The 21028-nt window shown below is 40.6% G+C and overlaps 1 protein-coding gene across 1 annotated transcript; it reads left to right on the forward strand.

Moving 5' to 3' along the window:
- Nucleotides 1–20172: 20172 nt before the first annotated feature.
- On the forward strand, nucleotides 20173–20744 carry H2bw2l (H2B.W histone 2 like). The gene is made up of 2 exons (XM_087601123.1): nucleotides 20173–20336; nucleotides 20414–20744. Exons 1-2 carry the CDS (start codon nucleotides 20173–20175, stop codon nucleotides 20742–20744), a joined length of 495 nt encoding a protein of 164 aa, XP_087457249.1.
- The last annotated feature ends 284 nt before the right edge of the window (nucleotides 20745–21028 follow it).

Genomic DNA, 21028 nt, shown 5'->3' on the forward strand with positions numbered 1-21028 from the left:
TCAAGATACTCAGATGAAGAATACCTAGCCCCTAACGCTTTAATCTGAGATCTTCTGACTGAGAAATATGTTAGGTACCTTAAGAATGCTTTGCCATGGGTTGGGGATTTAGCTCAGCGGTAGAGCACTTGCCTAGCAACCGCAAGGCCCTGGGTTCGGTCCCCAGCTCCAAAAAAAAGAAAAAAAAATGCTTTGCCACTACTAATGTTGTTTGAACTGTATCAGAGTAAATTGTTTCTACTTTGACCTCACCATCAAAATGGTCCTTAAGACATGAATTAATTACTCCTAATGTTTTTATACTCAACTCCCTGACAAAAAGCAACTTAAGAAAGGTAAGATTTATTTTTCTTCATGCTATGAAGCTGTATTCTATGAGGGGCGGGGGAAAAGGGATTGCAGTGGGCACAGATTCAAGCTGTGGCAGTAAGAACACAAAAGTGTTTGCTTATATCTCCATGATCAGAAAGGAGAGAGCAGGAAATGCTAGCTATTGGCTGGCTTTCTCCTTTGTATCTTTTAAAATATATCAGTCCTTGGGATCTGCTCTCTGTAGTTAATGAGCTTTGGAATCCACTCCCAGACACACGTGGAGATGTGTCACCTCAGTGACTCTAAAACCAGTCAGGTTGGCAATGAATCATCACATGATTATCACATAACTGTGTTGGAACATAGAACAGTTGCAAACATTACCCTAGAGCCTTCTTTTGTTTGACCTACATGGCATGTGAATATATATTTGAAATGGAACTATGTTGCCTAAGGTGGTCCTGATTTCATGTATTCAAGTAACTGTGCCTTAGCCTCCTGAGTATCTGGGGATACAGGCATGCACTACTGTGCCCAGGTGGCACGTACATATTTTATACAGTCAATTAAAAAATTGAGAACATTCACATTTAATAATATAGACATTTGGATTATTCTGGGAAAAAATTAAACAGAAATCTGGTCTGAATAGACCAGTGTTCTCTTGTGGAAGTAATGCGTTATTGACTGCTTTATATAGGCTGGTGATAGCTAATTCAGTTAGTCGGTAAGCAGCATCTTTTACCTATTTCTGCTGTCTACTCAACAGAGGCAGCTTATCTGTTCTAAGCCAGACTCACTTCTGGGCTTACCAACTATATGAACCCTGTGTAACAGCAGGTGGCAGTACTAAGCTGCTCATCCAAGTGGGAAAGCTTCTGTGCCTTACCAACAGGCTTCATTCTGGGACCATTCTTCTTTTCCTCTGAAATATTCACCTGTGAAAATGCAACGCTGCTATATTTTAGTGGATACATATTGTGACAAAATGAGTTATAACCAAAGATTTGGTACTAATAGTTATGTAAACAGGAATATGTAAGGTATGAATTTTAAAAAAATCCTGCTACTGGGGGAACAATCTTTAATTTAAGAGCTAAAACTCAGGGAAAATTGGATCTCTGTGAGTTTGAGACTAGCCTGGTATACATAGTGAGTTCCAGGATGGTCAGAGCTACATAGTGAGGTCCTGTCTCTGAGGGGGAAAAACCCTAGAACAGAGGAGTGGGTCTCTGTGGCTTCAGACAAGGCAATGGTTTAGATATGGCATCAAAAAGACAAAACCAAGATACATGAGACTTCATCGAAACTTAAATTGCTCTTGCTACAAAGGGCACCATGGAGAAATAGAAGAGACAATCTGTACAATTGGAAAACAAATTCCAATCACATACCATAAGAGATGTTAAAGGATGTTTAAATAATTCATACAACTGAACCCATTAAGAACAAACTAGAGGTAGATGATGTAGCTTAGTAGGTAAAGACACTTGCTTCCAAGCTTGATGGTTTAATTTTGATTCCTGGAGCACATGGCAGAATGAAAGAACCAACTACCACAAGTCACACTTTGACTTCCACATGCTAACAGTGACATTCACACACACACACACACACACACACACACACACACACACACACACAAACACACATGCACACACGCACGTACACACATGTATGCAGTAAATCAATAAATAAATGTTTAAAAATTAAAAGAAAAAATGGAACAATTTAAACATAGTCAAAGGATCTGGATACATTTTCCCAAAGAAGAAAACAAAAGTCCAATAAGCAGACAAAATATATTCGATCTCATAAATCATAATGGAAATGTAAAAAACCACAATGAGATACCAGTCACTCCATATAGGATATCTACAATGCCTGAACAAATATTAACATATGTTGACAATTATGTGGACGAGCTGGAAGCTAATAGCATTGCCATGGTAAGGGGCACAAATGTAACCTAGAAATTCTACATATATATTCTACATATATAGTAAGTAATAATAAGGTGGGTAAAGCTTTCTTGACCAAAAACTTATTTTTTCTTAATATACTGTGAAGACGAGGGCGGGGTGAGGGAGAAGGGTAGAGAATAGATGGGTGTTGGGGGGATAATGAACTATTCTGCCTGTAGTGCTGCTTTTAGAACTCCAAATGTAGAGAAGCAAGAGGTGGACAAAGAGAGGGAGGACTCAGCATTTCATGATGGCCAAATTAATCATGTACAGAAGGAAATTATGGTATGGCTCTCAGTGGGTTGCAGGTAAATGAAACCTAAAGTACCACGGTTCAGTCATCACACTATGAGGCAAGTGGTGCTGAATAAGGGAATTTGCAAGAAGTGGGATGCCCAACAGAGGTAAGTTTAAATCAATCTCTGAATCAGGAGGCCGAATCACAAAGTTTACCATGAGTTTGAGACCACCCTGGGCTACTTAGTAAGTACAAAGCCAGCCTAAGATACATACAAAGACCTTATCTTAAAACAGAAATCAATCATGGGGCTAAATATCAGGAAAGCAAGGTCTATTCTGGGCTCAGAGGCCATAGAATATAAATTTCCACAAAAGACACTGAATACTCGAAGTGAACTAGTCGATTTCTTGAACACCTTCATAAAATGTCGACTATGTTCTTCAGGAGGCCAATGTAAGCATTTCACAAGTGTTCCTTCACAAGTAGGCCCATGGGTTCTGTTTTTAGAAGTCTTTGATGTTATTTGCTTTTGTTTTTTTGTTCTTTTGTTTTTTTCAGACAGGGTCTCACTGTGTTGGCCTTGATCTTGTAGGCATCCACCTGCCTCAAGTTCGGGGGTTAAAGTCCTGTTCCATGGTCAATCTTTCTGTTCATTTTTAATTACGATTTTATAGCCATTTATAAAAGGACATAAGAACAGAGCATGATAAGAGAAATGTGTCAGTATTTCAGTGTTCTACATTTTAAAATGGGAACCTTTGAAAACAAAAATAAAATGGTGCCTTGTGAAAACTAGGGGTGGGGTGTTATATGGACTGCTTCCCTCTCCATATCTCCAGAGTCATCACCGTTTGTTGGTTTATTTTTCTCACCTATTGTAGCACACATCTGTTCCTCTGTTTTCAATCTTATTATGGCTCTATTAGACCAGGTGCTCATCAATTCAGGCTTGCAAAACATGACTAACGTAGGGAAAATGAAAGTGTCAGCTTTAGAGTTAAATAAAAGAATTTATGTTTGTTTTAGTCAAACACCTATCTAGGTGTTTTCATTGCTCAAACATTACAGCATGGTTGGGCTAAGCCTAGAGTTGAACTGCTCTGCTTGGAAAATTAGCGGTAATGGCTTGGTTGAGAGATGTTAATGGATTGGTTCAGTGAATTTGTAACATATGGAAAGATATGGAGAGGTTAATGGTAGAATGAAAAAAAGTTGAGCAACACTGGGAAAGTCAAAGCCTTTGTGTAATGGCTAAGGAGTTTTAAAGAAATCAAACCTCTCATATTTAAATGTTTTTAAATACATTTTTAGTTTTTCTTTGAAAATTTCACAGAGGCATACATTGTACTTTGATCATAGCCACCCTCAGGGAGAGTGGACCTCAAATCCAAGCAGAGGGTAATTGTTTTTTTTTCTGGGAACTTCCAAACCAGTAGGAAAGCTTCAAGGATTCATATAAATAACTATAACGGAAGTTAGTTGTAATTAATTAATACAGAACAATGTAATTAATTGATATAAAAATTCAAATAAAATTATTTTCATGTTGAGAAGAAGAACAACAAGTTGTCTAGACCAAATACAATTTCATGGCAGTGGACTGATAGGGACTGGACTTTACAAGGTCAGTAATAGTTTTATAGGCAAATATAACTGAAATCAAATTTTAGACAGTGAATCATTATCTCCCATAAGATCAAATGGCAACAGATACTGCTTCACTCTTAAGTGAAAGATTGAACTGTTCACTACCCACCAAAACAACACACATCTTTTATAAATCTCAGACATCTACTCTTCTAATGTAATATACTAAAGTTGAACATTTAATCATTCTTCTTGATATCCTTAAAGAACCAAGACTTTTAGACTAGTGTTTTCCTTTACTAATGAACAGAATTTTATCTTTTTCATGAATCTCACATTATATAACAGCATCCAAATTATATATATATATGTATATAACATATATATATATAACATATATAACAAAGTATATATATATTTTTTTTACTTATTGTATTTATATGATTACACTGTAACTGTCTTCAAACACACCAGAAGAGGGCGTCAGATCTCATTATAGATGGTTGTGAACCACCATGTTGTTGCTGGGAATTGAACTCAGGTCCTCTCTGGAAGAGCAGTCAGTACTCTTAACCACTGAGCCATCTCTCCTGCCCCAGGTGCATTTTTATAGCACTGGTTGTTTCATTTAGGAGATGTAGTTTGGGGAACATAGAAATCTTGCTAGGGAGAAATAGAATAGCTTAGCTTGATTACAAATCAACCCCTCTCCTTTCAACTTAGATCCTGCCTTCTTACAAGTTAGCTTAGGTACTCTCAAAGCTATTTTCTTGAGATCAATAAACACTCTTGGAAAACTACAGATGAGGCATCCAGTAGTGTTTATGTTTCTATTGATCCAGATTAGGCTTATGACAAGAATATGGTCCACTCAAAACTGAGAAACCTATCCAAAGAAATCCAGATAAATTCTTTCAAACAACATCATGGTCCTATAAAAACTCCCTCGGCTCTAATAATGAAACTGGATTAAAAACTCAAGTGTTATAATAATGTGGCTGATGATGATTCCCCTTGCTATAATAGACTCTTTAAAATAATTTACCACTATAATAAACTCCTTAAAATAGAGTTAGACAGAACAATTTGCAAATTCATCTGGAATAACAAAAAACCTAGGATAGCTAAAACTATCCTCAACAATAAAAGGACTTCAGGGGGAATCACTATCCCTGAACTCAAGCAGTATTACAGAGCAATAGTGATAAAAACTGCATGGTATTGGTACAGAGACAGACAGATAGACCAATGGAACAGAATTGAAGACCCAGAAATGAACCCACACACCTATGGGCACTTGATTTTTGACAAAGGAGCCAAAACCATCCAATGGAAAAAAGATAGCATTTTCAGCAAATGGTGCTGGTTCAACTGGAGGTCAACATGTAGAAGAATGCAGATCGATCCATGCTTATCACCCTGTACAAAGCTTAAGTCCAAGTGGATCAAGGACCTCAACATCAAACCAGATACACTCAAACTAATAGAAGAAAAACTAGGGAAGCATCTGGAACACATGGGCACTGGAAAAAATTTCCTGAACAAAACACCAATGGCTTATGCTCTAAGATCAAGAATCGACAAATGGGATCTCATAAAACTGCAAAGCTTCTGTAAGGCAAAGGACACTGTGGTTAGGACAAAACGGCAACCAACAGATTGGGAAAAGATCTTTACCAATCCTACAACTGATAGAGGGCTTATATCCAAAATATACAAAGAACTCAAGAAGTTTGACCACAGGGAGACAAATAACCCTATTAAAAATGGGGTTCAGAGCTAAACAAAGAATTCACAGCTGAGGAATGCCGAATGGCTGAGAAACACCTAAAGAAATGTTCAACATCTTTAGTCATAAGGGAAATGCAAATCAAAACAACCCTGAGATTTCACCTCACACCAGTGAGAATGGCTAAGATCAAAAACTCAGGGGACAACAGATGCTGGCGAGGATGTGGAGAAAGAGGAACACTCCTCCATTGTTGGTGGGATTGCAAACTGGTACAACCATTCTGGAAATCAGTCTGGAGGATCCTCAGAAAATTGGACATTGAACTGCCTGAGGATCCAGCTATACCTCTCTTGGGCATATACCCAAAAGATGCCCCAACATATAAAAAAGACACGTGCTCCACTATGTTCATTGCAGCCTTATTTATAATAGCCAGAAGCTGGAAAGAACCCAGATGCCCTTCAACAGAGGAATGGATACAGAAAATGTGGTACATCTACACAATGGAATATTACTCAGCTATCAAAAACAACGACTTTATGAAATTCGTAGGCAAATGGCTGGAACTGGAAAATATCATCCTGAGTGAGCTAACCCAAACACAGAAAGACATACATGGTATGCACTCACTGATAAGTGGCTATTAGCCCAAATGCTTGAATTACCCTAAATGCCTAGAACAAATGAAACTCAAGACAGATGATCAAAATGTGAATGGTTCACTCCTTCTTTAAAAGGGGAACAAGAATACCCTTGGCAGGGAAGAGAGAGGCAAAGATTAAAACAGAGACTGAAGGAACACCCATTCAGAGTCTGCCCCACATGCGGCCCATGCATATACAGCCATCCAATTAGACAAGATGGATGAAGCAAAGAAGTGCAGACCGACAGGAGCTGGATGTAGATCGCTCCTGAGAGACACAGCCAGAATACAGCAAATACAGAGGCGAATACCAGCAGCAAAACACTGAACTGAGAATAGGACCCCCGTTGAAGGAATCAGAGAAAGAACTGGAAGAGCTTGAAGGGGCTCGAGACCCCATATGCACAACAATGCCAAGCAACCAGAGCTTCCAGGGACTAAGCCACTACCTAAAGACTATACATGGACTGACCCTGGACTCTGACCTCATAGGTAGCAATGAATATCCTAGTAAGAGCACCAGTGGAAGGGGAAGCCCTGGGTCCTGCTAAGACTGAACCCCCAGTGAACTAGACTGTTGGGGGGAGGGGGGACAATGGGGGGAGGGTGGGGAGGGGAACACCGATAAGAAAGGGGAGGGGGGAGGGGGATGTTTGCCCGGAAACTGGGAAAGGGAATAACACTCGAAATGTATATAAGAAATACTCAAGTTAATAAAAGAAAAAAAAACTATACATGGACTGACCCTGGGCTCTAACCTCATAGGTAGCATTGAATAACCTAGTAAGAGAACCAGTGGAAGGGGAAGCCCTGGGTCCTGCTAAGACTGAACCCCTAGTGAACGTGATTGTTGGGGGGAGGGCGGCAATGGGAGGGAGTATGGGGAGGGGAACACCCATAAAGGAGGGGAGGGGTAGGGATTAGGGGGATGTTTGCCCGGAAACCGGGAAAGGGAATAACACTCGAAATGTATATAAGACATGCTCAAGTTAATAAAAAAAAAATTTCCCATCCTGTAAGTAAAGCTTGAGTCAGTAAGAGGATATGAACGTCAGTCTCATCTGTAAAGCCATGTGTGACTCACCTGAGTAATTTGGTTCTTGAATCTAAAATGGTGATAGCTACAGTGACATTTGCCATTCAATTAGAGTAGCAGTAGAATGATGAAACAGGATGAAATCAATGGAATTCATTTGGTTGAGTCATAAATTCTTGCTGTGCCAGTGAAAACAGGAAGTACATTCAAAGCTTTTTAAATGCCAGTGAGCTTTTCTCTCCATCCATTTTCCTTGATCCTTTCTCTTGCACCCCAATCTCAACCATTTTAAAAATAACTTGGAAGTGTGGATGACGCCAGGGGAAATAAATATATGGTAAACATCAGTCGAACATCATATACTGGTACATGTTATTCATATTTGCTTTGGTGGGAGTGAGACAGCATCTCACTGTGTAGCTCTGGCTGTCCTGGAACTCACTCTGTAGACCAAGCTGGCCTTGAATTCATAGAAATCTGCCTGCTTTCTGCCTCCTGAGTGCTAGATTAAATGTTGACAGGACTAAGGTAATCATATTTTGTCCCAGCTTTATTTTGCACATGCTTAGACACTTCTCAGTTTCATCCCCAACAGTCACATCTGCCTTGGTAACACTTTTGAGACCATCAGTGAAACTTACCATGGTTCAGCTGTAGTCGCCACAATAATTAATGTTTGTGCAAGTTTGAACCTAGAACTAAACTCAAAGAAAGTGTTAATAAAAATAAGTATTATATTATGCCTAAAAATACTGTTGAGCTTTGCAAAAAAAAAAGCAGGTATAACCAGGCCACCCCAGATTCCTCATTAATGTAATCCCATCCTCCTCCCTTGGAGCACTGATGTAGTTGTGGTTTTGTCTTTTACAACGCTTTACCCTGGAGCTTGGTCACCAAGAGACTTTTCAGAGGCATGTGCCTGCCATCAGTCTGGCCACTAATTAAAGGACCCAATACTCTTAATTGGCTTAATCAGTATGGTTGTTAAGAACTACTTCATGTGGATCATTTCACTTGGAGGCCCCAACGATATCCCTAACACTTTGCTGGACTGAACCTAGCTTCCAGTTTTCCTGGCTAGTAGAGATTTCTGGGGGGGGGTCTTCCTGACAAACATTCCAGAGCTCCCTTGAGATTAAAGAGGACCTGCTGATTTAGGGAGTCCTCTTCTTGATTTGGGAAGAAACATTCTGACAAGAAATCCTTCCCCAGTCTTGCCTTGCTTGGCTTCGGTTTTGTTTGAATGAATGCCCTACCAACTATGTCAGTGATTGAATATATGCTGGGTAAGTTTGGCCCAGGGACTTATTAGATTTATTGATTTTTGCTGCTGGTATGTCTGATTATCTCCACCCCTAAAAGGGGAGTTGGGATGTCCTCTGATTGACTGCCAGAGATTCTGCCTGTTTCTCTGGATTTTGCCACTAGGTGGTATCATCTATGTGCCATTGTTTGCTTTTTTTCTTTTTTTCTCCCCCCCCCCCCCCCTTATCCAGAGGACTCTCCCAGTTTCTTTAGATTCTGCCAGCAGGCAGAGCACTCTGTAGACTGTTGTTGCAGCTTCCTGTCTTTTTGTCAATAAAAATGGCTTCTTTTACAAGATGCAAAATTTCCGGTCACACCAATCCAGTCCTGGAGCCACCCCCAACTCTGGCATCAGAGTCCTATTCGCTCCCCATAACATGGGGATTGTGGTAGGCCTTACTTGGGGTTGTCCTCCTTTAATTTCTGGTGCTACTGGCTTGTTCATATTAATTTTCTACTATGTTGAGTTACATAAATTTTCTTCTAACAGAGGGACCGCCAAATTGAAACTATAACCCCTTCAATATAGACTTAGGAATTTCTCCAAAGGGGCTGGGGATGAATATGGGGGTGCACTCTACAGAAAGACTGCAGACTTACTGTGAGATTGACTGGCCATATGATGTGGGGTGGCCATCTACTGGTTCCCTGGATCCAGCTATTGCAAAGGCTGTTTGGCTCAATGTCATAGGACCCCAGGCACCCTGATCATTTCTTTATATTGCTCAATGGCTGACACTAATTCAAACCTCACCTGCTTGGTACCACTAGAGATCATCCTGCTGTTTGGAGTTTCTAAAAACCTTTCCTCCACTGGCCTCCCAGCACCTGTCCTGTCCCCTTCAGAGACTGAGGTCCCTCTATTGGATTCCCTGCATATAACATGTATCTTCCCCACCTCCTCTAGATGCATCCTCCTTCACCCAACCACAGGTCTCTTCATCCCATCCTACTCCACTGCATCCTAGTTTTCACACTTTCTCTTCTGGATCTATAACCCTAGTGGAAAGGCATCAATGTGCTTACTATGTGGGAAAATGGACCGTGGAGAAATGAATGCCCAACCTGCCCCAAAGCCAGGAAAGCAATGAGCACAAGAGAGATGGATAGTGAAACAAAATAAAGGGATGAAGGCTCTGCCTGCTTAGGCCCCCAGGAGTCCTTGGTTGTAGCATCAGTAACAAGTCACTCAATTGAGATTTTGGTTCTTAATTGAAGGGCAGCAATTTCTGGTTTTAAAATTCCAATGGGGCCAGTTACCAATCAAAAAGAGAGCAATGCAGGGAGGCACAGACACAATTAAGGACCATAATGAATGGTCAGCCTAGACCATAAACATGTTACTCCTTCATAGCGGTCCCAAATTGCCCTTCCCCACTTCTAAGCAGAGATCTCTCAAAATTTGGCACCGCAATTACCTTTTCTCCTCAAGAAACTAAAATTTCCTTTACACATGCTTACAGACCTGCCCCTCTTTCTGAGGAATATTTCCTATCACTGTCAGACTCAGCAGAAACAAATCTAGACCCAGGAACCCTACTCCAGAACCAGTAACAACAGTTTCCTAAAGTGTGGGCTGAGATATCCTCTGGGCTTGAGAGTATACCACCCACCAGTTGCAGCAAGTCTCTTGACTCCAGTTATACCAAGGAGGGCCCAGCAACATCCCAGGAACCAAAAGGCTGCACTGGGAAACCTCTCCATGCCAAGAAGCTGTTGGAAGCTAGCATTCTTACCCCCATTCCAGTAATCTTGGAATATAACTTTCCTGCCTGTCCATAAACCAGGGATCTCAGGTTAGCCAGCCCTAGATGTCTGTGAGGTAAACAGACTAAAACCATTCTTCCCACTGTTCCAAATCCACACACTTCACTCAGTCTCCTCCTGCCAAATGAACAGGTCTATAGGGTTCTAAACCTTGAGGATAATTTCTCTTCCATTCTCCTTGCACCCACGAGTCAGCCCATATTTTACTTTGGATTAATCCAAATTTGAGAATGGAATGATCCCGTGTCTAGTGAGACTAGCCAGCTAACCTAGACATGACTACTCCAAGGGTTCCAAAATTTCCCTATACTCTTCGGGGAGACATTACAAAAAGACTTACTACAGGATTCAGAGTGTCACATCCTGATTCAATTCTCCTCCAGTGTGTAGATAATCTTTTTCTGGCAGCAGCCAACACTGTCACCGGTATAAAAGACACTAAGGATCTGTTTCAGTTGTTCCAAACATTGGGATAATATGTCTCCATTAAAAAAAAAAGCCTAGCTCTGCCAAACAGAAGTCTGTTACCTAGGATACAAGCTAGCTCAAGGTAGAATTCTCAGTGCTGCCCGGAAAGAAGCAGTCCTCAGATCCTGCTCCCTAAACAAAGAAGCAGGTTCAAGAATTGTTGGGGGTGGCAGCGTACTGCAGGCTTTGGATCCCTGTGTCTGCTGAAGTAGTCCAGCTTACTTATTCTTCCACCATGGGAGACCAGTCTTTAAAGTAAACTTACGTGGAAGAACAAGCTTTCCTGCAACTAAAGCAGACTCTAACCCAAGCCCTAGCTTTGGGCCTACCAGATGTCAGTAAACAGTTTCACCTTTGTATTCATTACACTCAGGGCATTTTGACTCAAACCCTGGGACCTTGCTGGACATCTGTAATGTATCTATTCAACCATTTGGATCCTGTGACCTCTGGTTGGCCATCCTGCTTTTGGAACACAGTCACAACTGCTATACTGATAAGGGAGAGTGAAACGCTTGCCTTAGTCCAGGACTTGGCTCAAACAACTCCTATTGCTGTGGAAACTCTTCTAAGAGGGACAAATCATCAGTGGATGCCAAATGCCTACATCACTCACTATCAGAGTCTATTGCATAATGTGCCCCATCATCTAAACCCTGTAACATTGATGTCTAATAACAAGTCCTCCATGGCTCTGAGGACTTGATAGACATTTCTTAGGCAAGTTGCCCAGACCTCTAGGGCACCCCCTTGCCTGAAGCAGAGGCTGATCTGTTTAACAATCATAGAATTCTTTACCAGGATGCTTCTAAGCAGCCTGGTGATCAATGGAAAAAGGAGAGACAGGACAGCAGTAGCTACCCAATCAGCTGCAATATGGGCACAAGCCTTGCCACAGGACACTACAGTCCAGAAGGCAGAGCTGATTGCTGCCTTTTTCTCTGTGTCCCGCCCTCCCCATGCAAGAAAAAAAGACAAAGGAATAAACGTTTATATAGAAGCAGGCCTATTGACTGATAAAATAAAAACTGTTTTACACACACACACACACACACACACACACACACACACACACACACACACACACACACATCCCTCCTTTAAGTAGTCTGCTGGTCTTGTTCTCCAAGGAGGTAGCTATTATCCATTGCAAGGGTCATCAAGCCCCTTTCTGACAGCCTTGGGGGAAATGCCGTATAGAATCACATATAATTGTGAAGGTGTTAAAAGAGACAGACTTTTACATATGTCCAGGTAAACAGGAAGATAATAAAAGGACCTCAAACAAAAGTTCAAAATGTAGTCAAGAAGAGGAATACTTCTGTACTAAATGGATATGTAAAGACATTGCCACATATTTAGGGATATAAATGACACCATTTTTCTGTCTATATCGAGGGAACCTATGGGGTAATTGTTCCATTCTTGTGACTAGTGTGCCTACAAGTAAACAACTCCCTAGGTTTTTCTTGGATTGTGGGATCCATATGGGGAACAAGATTATATTCAACTGGGCATGACTGGGGAGGGGTCTGTTTACCATTCAAAGAAGACGATATCAAACCCTCTCCATCCTATCGGTCTGATAGCCCAATTGGAGAAGCCCCTAGTCACCTTCTCTCTTGAACCTCCTCCTTTTCCCTCTACCTCCTCTTCAAAGTAAACTGGAGCCAAGAGCTTCTTTGGCTGTATGCCTGCATTTACCAAGCCCTGAGTAGATGTTAATTAATTATCTCTGCTCCTAAACTGACATTTTTATTATGCTTCAGGAAACTTACCACCTCCTAAATTACATACAACCTGAGGTACCACAAGAGTGCTGGATCTGTTTAAAAGCCTTCTTTACTCTATTGGGAGTCACTGTATCCTCCAACTGATCAACTTGTCTGTTTTAAGAAATAGCCATTATGCTTCTACGTAGCACCTCATGCGTAGAAGGTCTGACCACCAGAATATTTATTTTAGCTGTATTGAAATACAGCAAAATTTTGGGAAAAAAATGATAACACTTAACTCAGTCCTGTCAGTAGAAAAAAGCTTAAGGCATGTTTATGCTGAAGCTCTTTACAAAGTACGGAGGGCTGTGTACATAAGATGAATTCTAGTTGACTTAGAAACAATTCTCGAGATAAAGGTCCTGGGAAAATGACTGAGGTAAATATAGTCTTTGTGGGAGTCAGGATCTGTCCTAGCTCTAAGATAACACAGAAGTTACTAAGACTGATAAAAAGAACAGATTCTCTCTCTCTCTCTCTCTCTCTCTCTCTCTCTCTCTCTCTCTCTCTCTCATAACTTTTATGACCTAGAAGCAAATGTTCACGATTTAGAGGGGAAGGGGGTCTAGGATAAGTAAAACATAAATTCTGTGAGATCCAGGCAAACTCTGAATCATCAGAGAGCAAAGGATCACCAGGTTGTAAACTATAGCCTTTCCCAGCATTCCAGGGGGAACAGCTAAGCATTTCATCCCATGAAAGAGATAAGTTGTATATTTAACTTTCTCCAGCTTCTCCAATGCTTATGTGTGTGTACAAGACAGTTTTGCCCTCTACACCCATGTCATGTCATGGCAAATTTCCTCCTTGCTATTTCTCCCTTCCTGTCTCTTACACTACTAGATTCATGATTATTCTTAATACAGAAGCATATTCTGCTCCCACAAACTGGGTACTTTGTTGTACCACTAGTCTCCTTCTCTATATGACCTCAGAATGTCTGTATAATAATCCAGATTCATTTATGATTGTTAATGTAGTCCCCTAAATTTATGTTTATTCTGGACCAGAGGTACCTGAGTCCTGAATCCATTCCTCCTACATGTCAACACAGCCAGACCCTATGCTAGTGAAAAACAAACAAAGAAACAAACAAAAACAGCCATTTCCTGAGGATTTACACTCAGTAATCAGGAAAAGGGATTTAGGGCTACTTTCACCCTCAGAAACACAATTGGAGGATTGAGGGGCAAGGTATGGTAACTCCAGCGCCCTGGGATCTTTTGCCCTCTGGACCCTGCTAGACCCTGCTGAACCCTGCTGGACCCTGCTGGATCTTGCTGGACCTTGCATGGAAGTGGTACATATAAATCCACACAAGTGCATACACACACATAAAAATAAATAAATCTTTTTAAAATTTTTTTCTGTTAGTTTGCAAGAGAGAGAGAGAGAATGAGAGAGAGAGAAAGAGAAAGAGAGAGAGAGAGAGAGAGAGAGAGAGAGAGAGAGAGAGAGAGAGAGAATTAAAGGGCCTGGAGTGGTCTGGATAAGGAGGTGGGAAGGATCTAGGAGTGGGGAGAGGCAGGGAGGGAAGCCATGAAAGTTGCCCTCAGACACCCCCCACACACACACACACTAACATCACCACCAACAACAAATTTGAAAATACTTAAAAGAAGTTGCATGAAAGTCAACTTTCTTCTGGTACGAATGTTAGTTAAATTTGTGGAGCTGTTTTTCCTACAGTTTATGCTGTTGCTGAGTCCAAATTGAGCAAGCATTGAAGTCTGCCCAAGCTTTCTTCACTTTGGTAAATTTCTTTCTTTCCACAGCAGACATCTCTTCTGGCTACACTTGGCTTTCTTCTTTGTGGCTTATGTATATTCTTTCACTCTTCCAAGACTTCTAAGACTATGTGCCCTTGTGGTCGCTCATATTTTAGCCAGAAAGTGTCTCCTATGGGGTTTTTGGAGTATAGAAAACAGCAGCAGCACTGAGATTTGAACAGGTGGAGTACCTGTCTTTGTTATTTCCAGATAGCCCGAGAGTTATTCATGTGACTGGAGGGGCTGCTGGGGCTGTCAGTATCTACAAGTCATTCTTAAGTCTCTAAGGTGTGTGAAGTTCTCTTCCTATGACCTTTTCAACCTGAGGAAAGCCACCTGCTTCCTGAACACTGGGGCTTCTCTGGGTCAGGCCTCCTGTTCTTCACAGCCTGCTCCTCTACAAAAAGTCCCGTACCTGACAGCCGAGGCAGGCCAAACTCAGACTCTTCAAGCTATTCTCAGGCCCAAGGGCATCTCAGATTTTAACATTAGAATCTCTCAATGGCACTAGGTTGTTGCTCACTGACTCATACAAAATGGCAAAAAGGGATTTCTCTATATTGTTGACTCATCTGAAGGAGAAGGAATCACTCTCTCACCAATATCTGCACTCAGACTTGGGGCTTATGAGAACTCTGGGCATACTGGGGGCAGGGCAGTCCATATCATATCTGTCTTATCCTTTCTGAAACAACTTTTAAGTTCCTTTCCTGCCACCAGAGAACGGTATGTCTGTAGCCTTGCTTGATACTTCCCAGCTTTAATAGTCTTTCCTGTTCCCCACCACCACCCTTGTGTCTGGAATGCTTTAACTTTCTTTGTAGAATTTCAAAATACTGCCTCTTTCTTTTTTTGTTTGTTTAGAATGTGGTTTAGTTTTTCTCATTCTCTCTCTTCTTCACTGACTCCCACAGAGGTAGACTTTATTCAGTCATTTTACCCAGAAGTCCTCCAAGCTGGACTTTTTCACCCTGGGAAAAGGGAGCTGCGAAGGGAAATACCACCCCTTCTGTTTAATTCTCTGTGAAGCAGAATAGATAACAGGAGAACTTTTTGTCATAAAGTGCCATCTTTGGGATTCATATAAACATTGCAAGAATGGAGAAGTTAAGAGGCTGAGAGCTACATCAGTAGTAAAATGCTTTCCACACAAGCATGAAACCTGAGCTTGGATCCCTAGTACTCAGGCAAGAAAGCCAGGTATGGTAGTTCCCATGCATACTTCCAGTACAGGAGAGGTTTTCCAGTCAGTCTGGCTTACTTACCAAGCTCCAAAAAGTAAGAGCCCTTACCTCAAAGAGACAAAACAAAACAAGGTGGATGGTTCCTCAGGAATGATATCAGAGGTTGATCTCTGACCTCTCCATGCATACATGTAAACACACATAAACAAACAATGAACTAATTAATTATAGAAGTAAACATATGGCAAACACAAACTAAATACTGTCTGGAAGGTCCAAACTACAAAGCAGGCTCTACCAAAGTTGCTACCCAAATAGCCTTTCTAAACATGCTTATATTAGGGTCCAGCTTAGTTGACTCTGTTGGTCTTCCAGTGGAGTTCCTATCCTCTTAGGGGCACACAATCCTTCCTCCTGTTCTTCCATAAGAGTCCTCAAGCTCCAGCCACTGTTTGGCTGTTAGTGTCTGCATCTGTCTGAGTCAGCTGCTCACAGCCTCTAAGAGGACAGCCATGCTAAACTCCTGTCTGGAAGAATAATAGGGTATCGTTAATAGTGTTAGGGATTGATGCTTGTCCATGGGATGGGTCTTAAGTTGGGCCAGTTATTGATTGGCCATGAAATATTTACATATAAAATATATTTCTTTTATGTATTATAAAATATATTTATGATATATTAAATATTTATATTATATTTTATTTATTAAATATACCAACATAAATATCATTTTATTAATATTTTATCTGTATTTTCTTTTCTTACTGTTCCCTTGTTTTTTTGTCTTTCTTCATGGTGATATATTTTATTTTATTTTTTTACATTTTTTCCATCTTTATTAAATTGGGTATTTCTTATTTCAAATGTTATTCCTTTTGCCGGTTTCCATGCCAACATCCCCCCTAAACCCTCCCCCTCCCCCTCCCCCTCCCCTTCTATATGAGTGTTCCCTTCCCATCCTTCCCCAATTACCGCCCTCCCCCCAATAATCACATTCACTGGGGGTTCAGTCTTAGCAGGACCCAGGGCTTCCCCTTCCACTGGTGATCTTACTAGGATATTCATTGCTACCTATGAGGTTAGAGCCCAGGGTCAGTTCATGTATAGTCTTTGGGTAGTGGCTGAGTCCCTGGAAGCTCTGGTTGCTTGACATTGTTTTTCATATGGAGTCTCGAGCCCCTTCAAGCTCTTCCAGTCCTTTCTCTGATTCCTTCAACAGGGGTCGCGTTCTCAGTTCAGTGGTTTGCTGCTGGCATTCACCTATGTATTTGCTATATTCTGGCTGTGTCTCTCAGGAGAGATCTACATCCTGTTCCCTTGTTTTTATTTGGTTTTTATAATTTTTGAATAAAACTCACACAACATTTTTAATTGGTTATTTGATTTATTTACACTTCAAATGTTATCCCTTCCCCGTTTCCCTTCTGCAAGCCCCTTATCCCATCCCCCCCTCTCCCCTGCTTGTATGAGGGTACTCTCACCACCCTAGCATGCCGTTATGGTGGGGCATCAAGCCTCCACAGGACCAAGGGCCTCCCATTGATACCAGATAAGGAAATCTTCTGCTACATATGCAGCTGGAGCCATGGGTCTCTCCATGTGTACTCTTTGGTTGGTGGTTTAGTCCCTGGGAACTCTGGGGGTGTCTGGTTAGTTGATATTGTTGTTGTTCTTATGGTGTTAAAAACCCCCTCAGTTACCTCAATCCTTTCTCTAATTCCTCCATTGGGGGCCACATTCTCAGTTCAATGGTTGGCCGTGAGCATCCACATCTGTATTGGTCAGGCTCTGGCAGAGCCTCTCAGGAGACAGCTATACCAGGCTCCTGTCAGCAAGTGCTTCTTGGCATCAGCAATAGTATCTTGGTTTGGTGTCTGCATATGGGATGAATCCTTAAGTGGGGCAGTCTCTGGATGGTCTTTCCTTCAATCTCTGCTCTACTCTTTGTCCCTGCATTTCCTTTAGACAGGAGGCATTCTGGGTTAAAAATTTGTAGGTGAGTGCTTGGTCCCATCTCCCAACTGGGGGCCTTGCCTAACCTCTGGATATGGTCTTTATGGGTTCTCTCTCCTCTTTGTTCATTATTTGAGTTAATGTTATCCCAGTTGGGTCCTGGGGTCCTCTTGCTTTCTTAGCAACTAAGGACCCAGCTATACCACTCCTGGGCATATAATCAAAAGGTGCTCCAACATACAACAAGGACACATGCTCCACTATGTTCATAGCAGCCTTATTTATAATAGCCAGAAGCTGGAAAGAACCCAGATGCCCTTCAACAGAGGAATGGATACAGAAAATGTGGTACATCTACACAATGGAATACTGCTCATCTATGAAAAACAATGACTTCATGAAATTCATAGGCAAATGGAGGGAACTAGAAAATATCCTGAGTGAGGTAACCCAATCACAGAAAAACACACATGGTATCCACTCATTGATAAGTGGATATTAGCCCAAGTGCTTGAATTACCCAAGATACAATCCACAGACCACATGAAGCTCAAGAAGAAGAAACACCAAAGTGTGGATGCTTTAGTCCTTCTTAAAAGGGGGAATAAAATAATCACGGGAGGTAGAAGGTAGGAGAGACCTGGGAGGAAAAGAGGAGGGGGAGGGAAAAAGTGGGGCAGGATCAGGTGTGAGAGGACACGAAGTACAGAGGATCAAGAAATCTGTATTTTCTATATTGTTAATAATTAAAATATGTATAAATATATTATAATCACTATAAGGTAGTTACTAGATTATAACAGAATATACAAATATATATTTGTAAACACTTAAAGTATTAGTATTAAAGTATTAGGTATTTAGGAATATATATTATATAACACATAATATACATACTGTAAAATACATCATACACCATGGGTAATATATAATATGTAATATATAATATACAGTAACATATTTATATATATTTATATATACTTATATGTATATATGTACATTTATTTTTATATAAAAATATAGAGAATATGATTATAACTATATAATTTTAAAATATGTGATATAAATATAAACATAGACATAGACATAAACAACACAAACATAAACATAGACAAACATAAATGAACATAAGTATAAACACATGAATATATTCATATTTACAAATGAATATAAATATTTTATGAATATATATTTATATGTAAACAAATATATATGTTATAAATATAATATTGATGATTATATTAAGCAATAGAATTACATTAAATGATATATTGAATGTATTATTTATTATGCTATATGAAATTATATTAATGTTATATTAAGCATATTAAATATACTATATTAAATATATATTAATATATTAAATTTATATATATTTTTTACTTAGTCACTTTACATCCTGCTCACTGCCTCCTTCCAGGTCACCTTCCCACAATTCTTCCTCCCTTCCCTTGTCCCCTTCTCCTCTAAGTGGTTATCTTCCCACCCTGGTATATTATGTCTCTGCAAGGCTAGGTGCACCCTGTCCTACTGAAGCCAGACAAGGCAGCCCAGCTAGAAGAACAGATGCCACATATAGGCAACAGCTTATGAGATAGCCCCCACTTAAATTATATATTGTATATCTATTTCAAAATATATAAATATATTAAGTATTATATAATATTTATTATGATATAATATACAATATACCATTAGTATATTAGTATATATCAGTAAAATATATTTGTGTATGCATATATTTATATAATGTACATCTTTCTAAAAATTTAAATCATATATATATATATGTGTGTGTGTGTGTGTGTGCATGTGTGTGTGTGTGTGTGTGTGTGTGTACCATTTAAAGAAGAAGCCATGAATTTGAGAGAGCGGGTGGAAGGGGATGCATGGCAGGAGTTGGACAAAGAAATGGAAGAGGGGAAATAATTTGATTATAATGTCAAAAGCAAAAAATATATTAATATGTTTTAAAAGAGAGTTTGGCCCAAACATGCTTAGATTAATTTCTAAGTTGAGTTACTGAACTCAGGGTCTTGAAAAGAGCCAGAGTTAGAATATGTATTTTAAGAACTTTTTTTCTTTTGGTTGCATCTTTCAAAGCTGTAATGGCACATCAGTCACCTAATGTGACACTAAAATGATGTAATGCTCAGATGGGTATCTTCCTCTCATAGAGAAACTAGAAGGCTCCAGGGTTCCAGCTGTCCATAGGTATTAATTAGCACAATGCCAACAAGAAAGACTATTCTTATCACATCGAGTGCCCATTCTGATTGGGCAACGTGTTGTCAGGCTGATAAACCATCTAATCATACTCAATAAATTGTTGTTCAATCAGATATCAAGTTGGCTCATTACGTGGTATAACGCCATGTTTATGTTACCTCAGAAACAGCCATTTTCTGACTTTTAGTCAGGTTCATGCCATCAGCCATGGCGTCTACCTCGGCTGTTGCAGTTGTGGAAGAGCTATCTTCTGATACTTCTGAAGAACTGATGCAAATAAGAAGGTCTAAGAAAGCCAAGTCCAAAAGGGAAAAGGACAGGTCAAAGAAGGAGAAGCCAGAGGATAAGAAGCCCAAGAAAGAGAAGCCAGAGCAAGAGAAGCCAGAACAAGAGAAGCTGGAGCAAGAGAATCCTCATTGAGAGTAGCCCAAGAGACTTCATCAATCAGCCTTTTCCAGCACCAACACATTGATGAGGATGAGCATAGAGCTGCCCTTCTCATCAGATGCCGAAAGACCAGCTTTCTGAAGGTGCTGAAGGACATCCATGTGGGTTTCTCCCTCTCGAAGCAGTCCATCAGCATCCTGGATTCATTCGTGAAGGATATGTTTGAAAGAATTGCCTCCGAAGCAAACTTCTTGGCCCGTCAAACCAGAAGCTCGACTATCGACTTCAGAGAGATCCAGACCGCTGTCCATCTTCTGCTTCCTGGAGAGCTCTGCCAGCGAGCAGTGGCTGAAGGCACCATGGCAATGGTCCCGTACATCTCCAGCAAGTGAGCAGCTTCTACTTCAAACCAACAAACTCCCAAAGGCTCTTTTCAGAGCCACCACTTCTCCTAAGAGAGCTGTAGAATGGACATCTCCAGCAAGTGAGCGACTTTGACTTTAAACCAAACAAAACCCAAAGACTCTTTTCAGAGCCACCACTTCTCAGTTCGAGTTTGACCTCCGGAAGCCCCTGGCCGGTTCTTTAGGCATTCCCAACTAACTTAAAAAATAAAATGTTGGGGCTGGGGATTTAGCTCAGTGGTAGAGCGCTTACCTAGGAAGCACAAGGCCCT

This window comes from Rattus norvegicus, chromosome X (assembly GCF_021556685.1).
Source record: "Rattus norvegicus strain SHRSP/BbbUtx chromosome X, alternate assembly SHRSP_T2T, whole genome shotgun sequence".
NCBI lineage: Eukaryota > Metazoa > Chordata > Mammalia > Rodentia > Muridae > Rattus > Rattus norvegicus.

Bases quoted from the DNA above. Each gene is read 5' to 3' on its own strand.
- H2bw2l (XM_087601123.1), top strand. From the start codon at position 20,173: ATGGCGTCTACCTCGGCTGTTGCAGTTGTGGAAGAGCTATCTTCTGAT. The intron at 20,337-20,413 runs GCAAGAGAAGCC...TTCATCAATCAG, and splicing joins CCCAAGAAAGAGAAGCCAGA to CCTTTTCCAGCACCAACACA.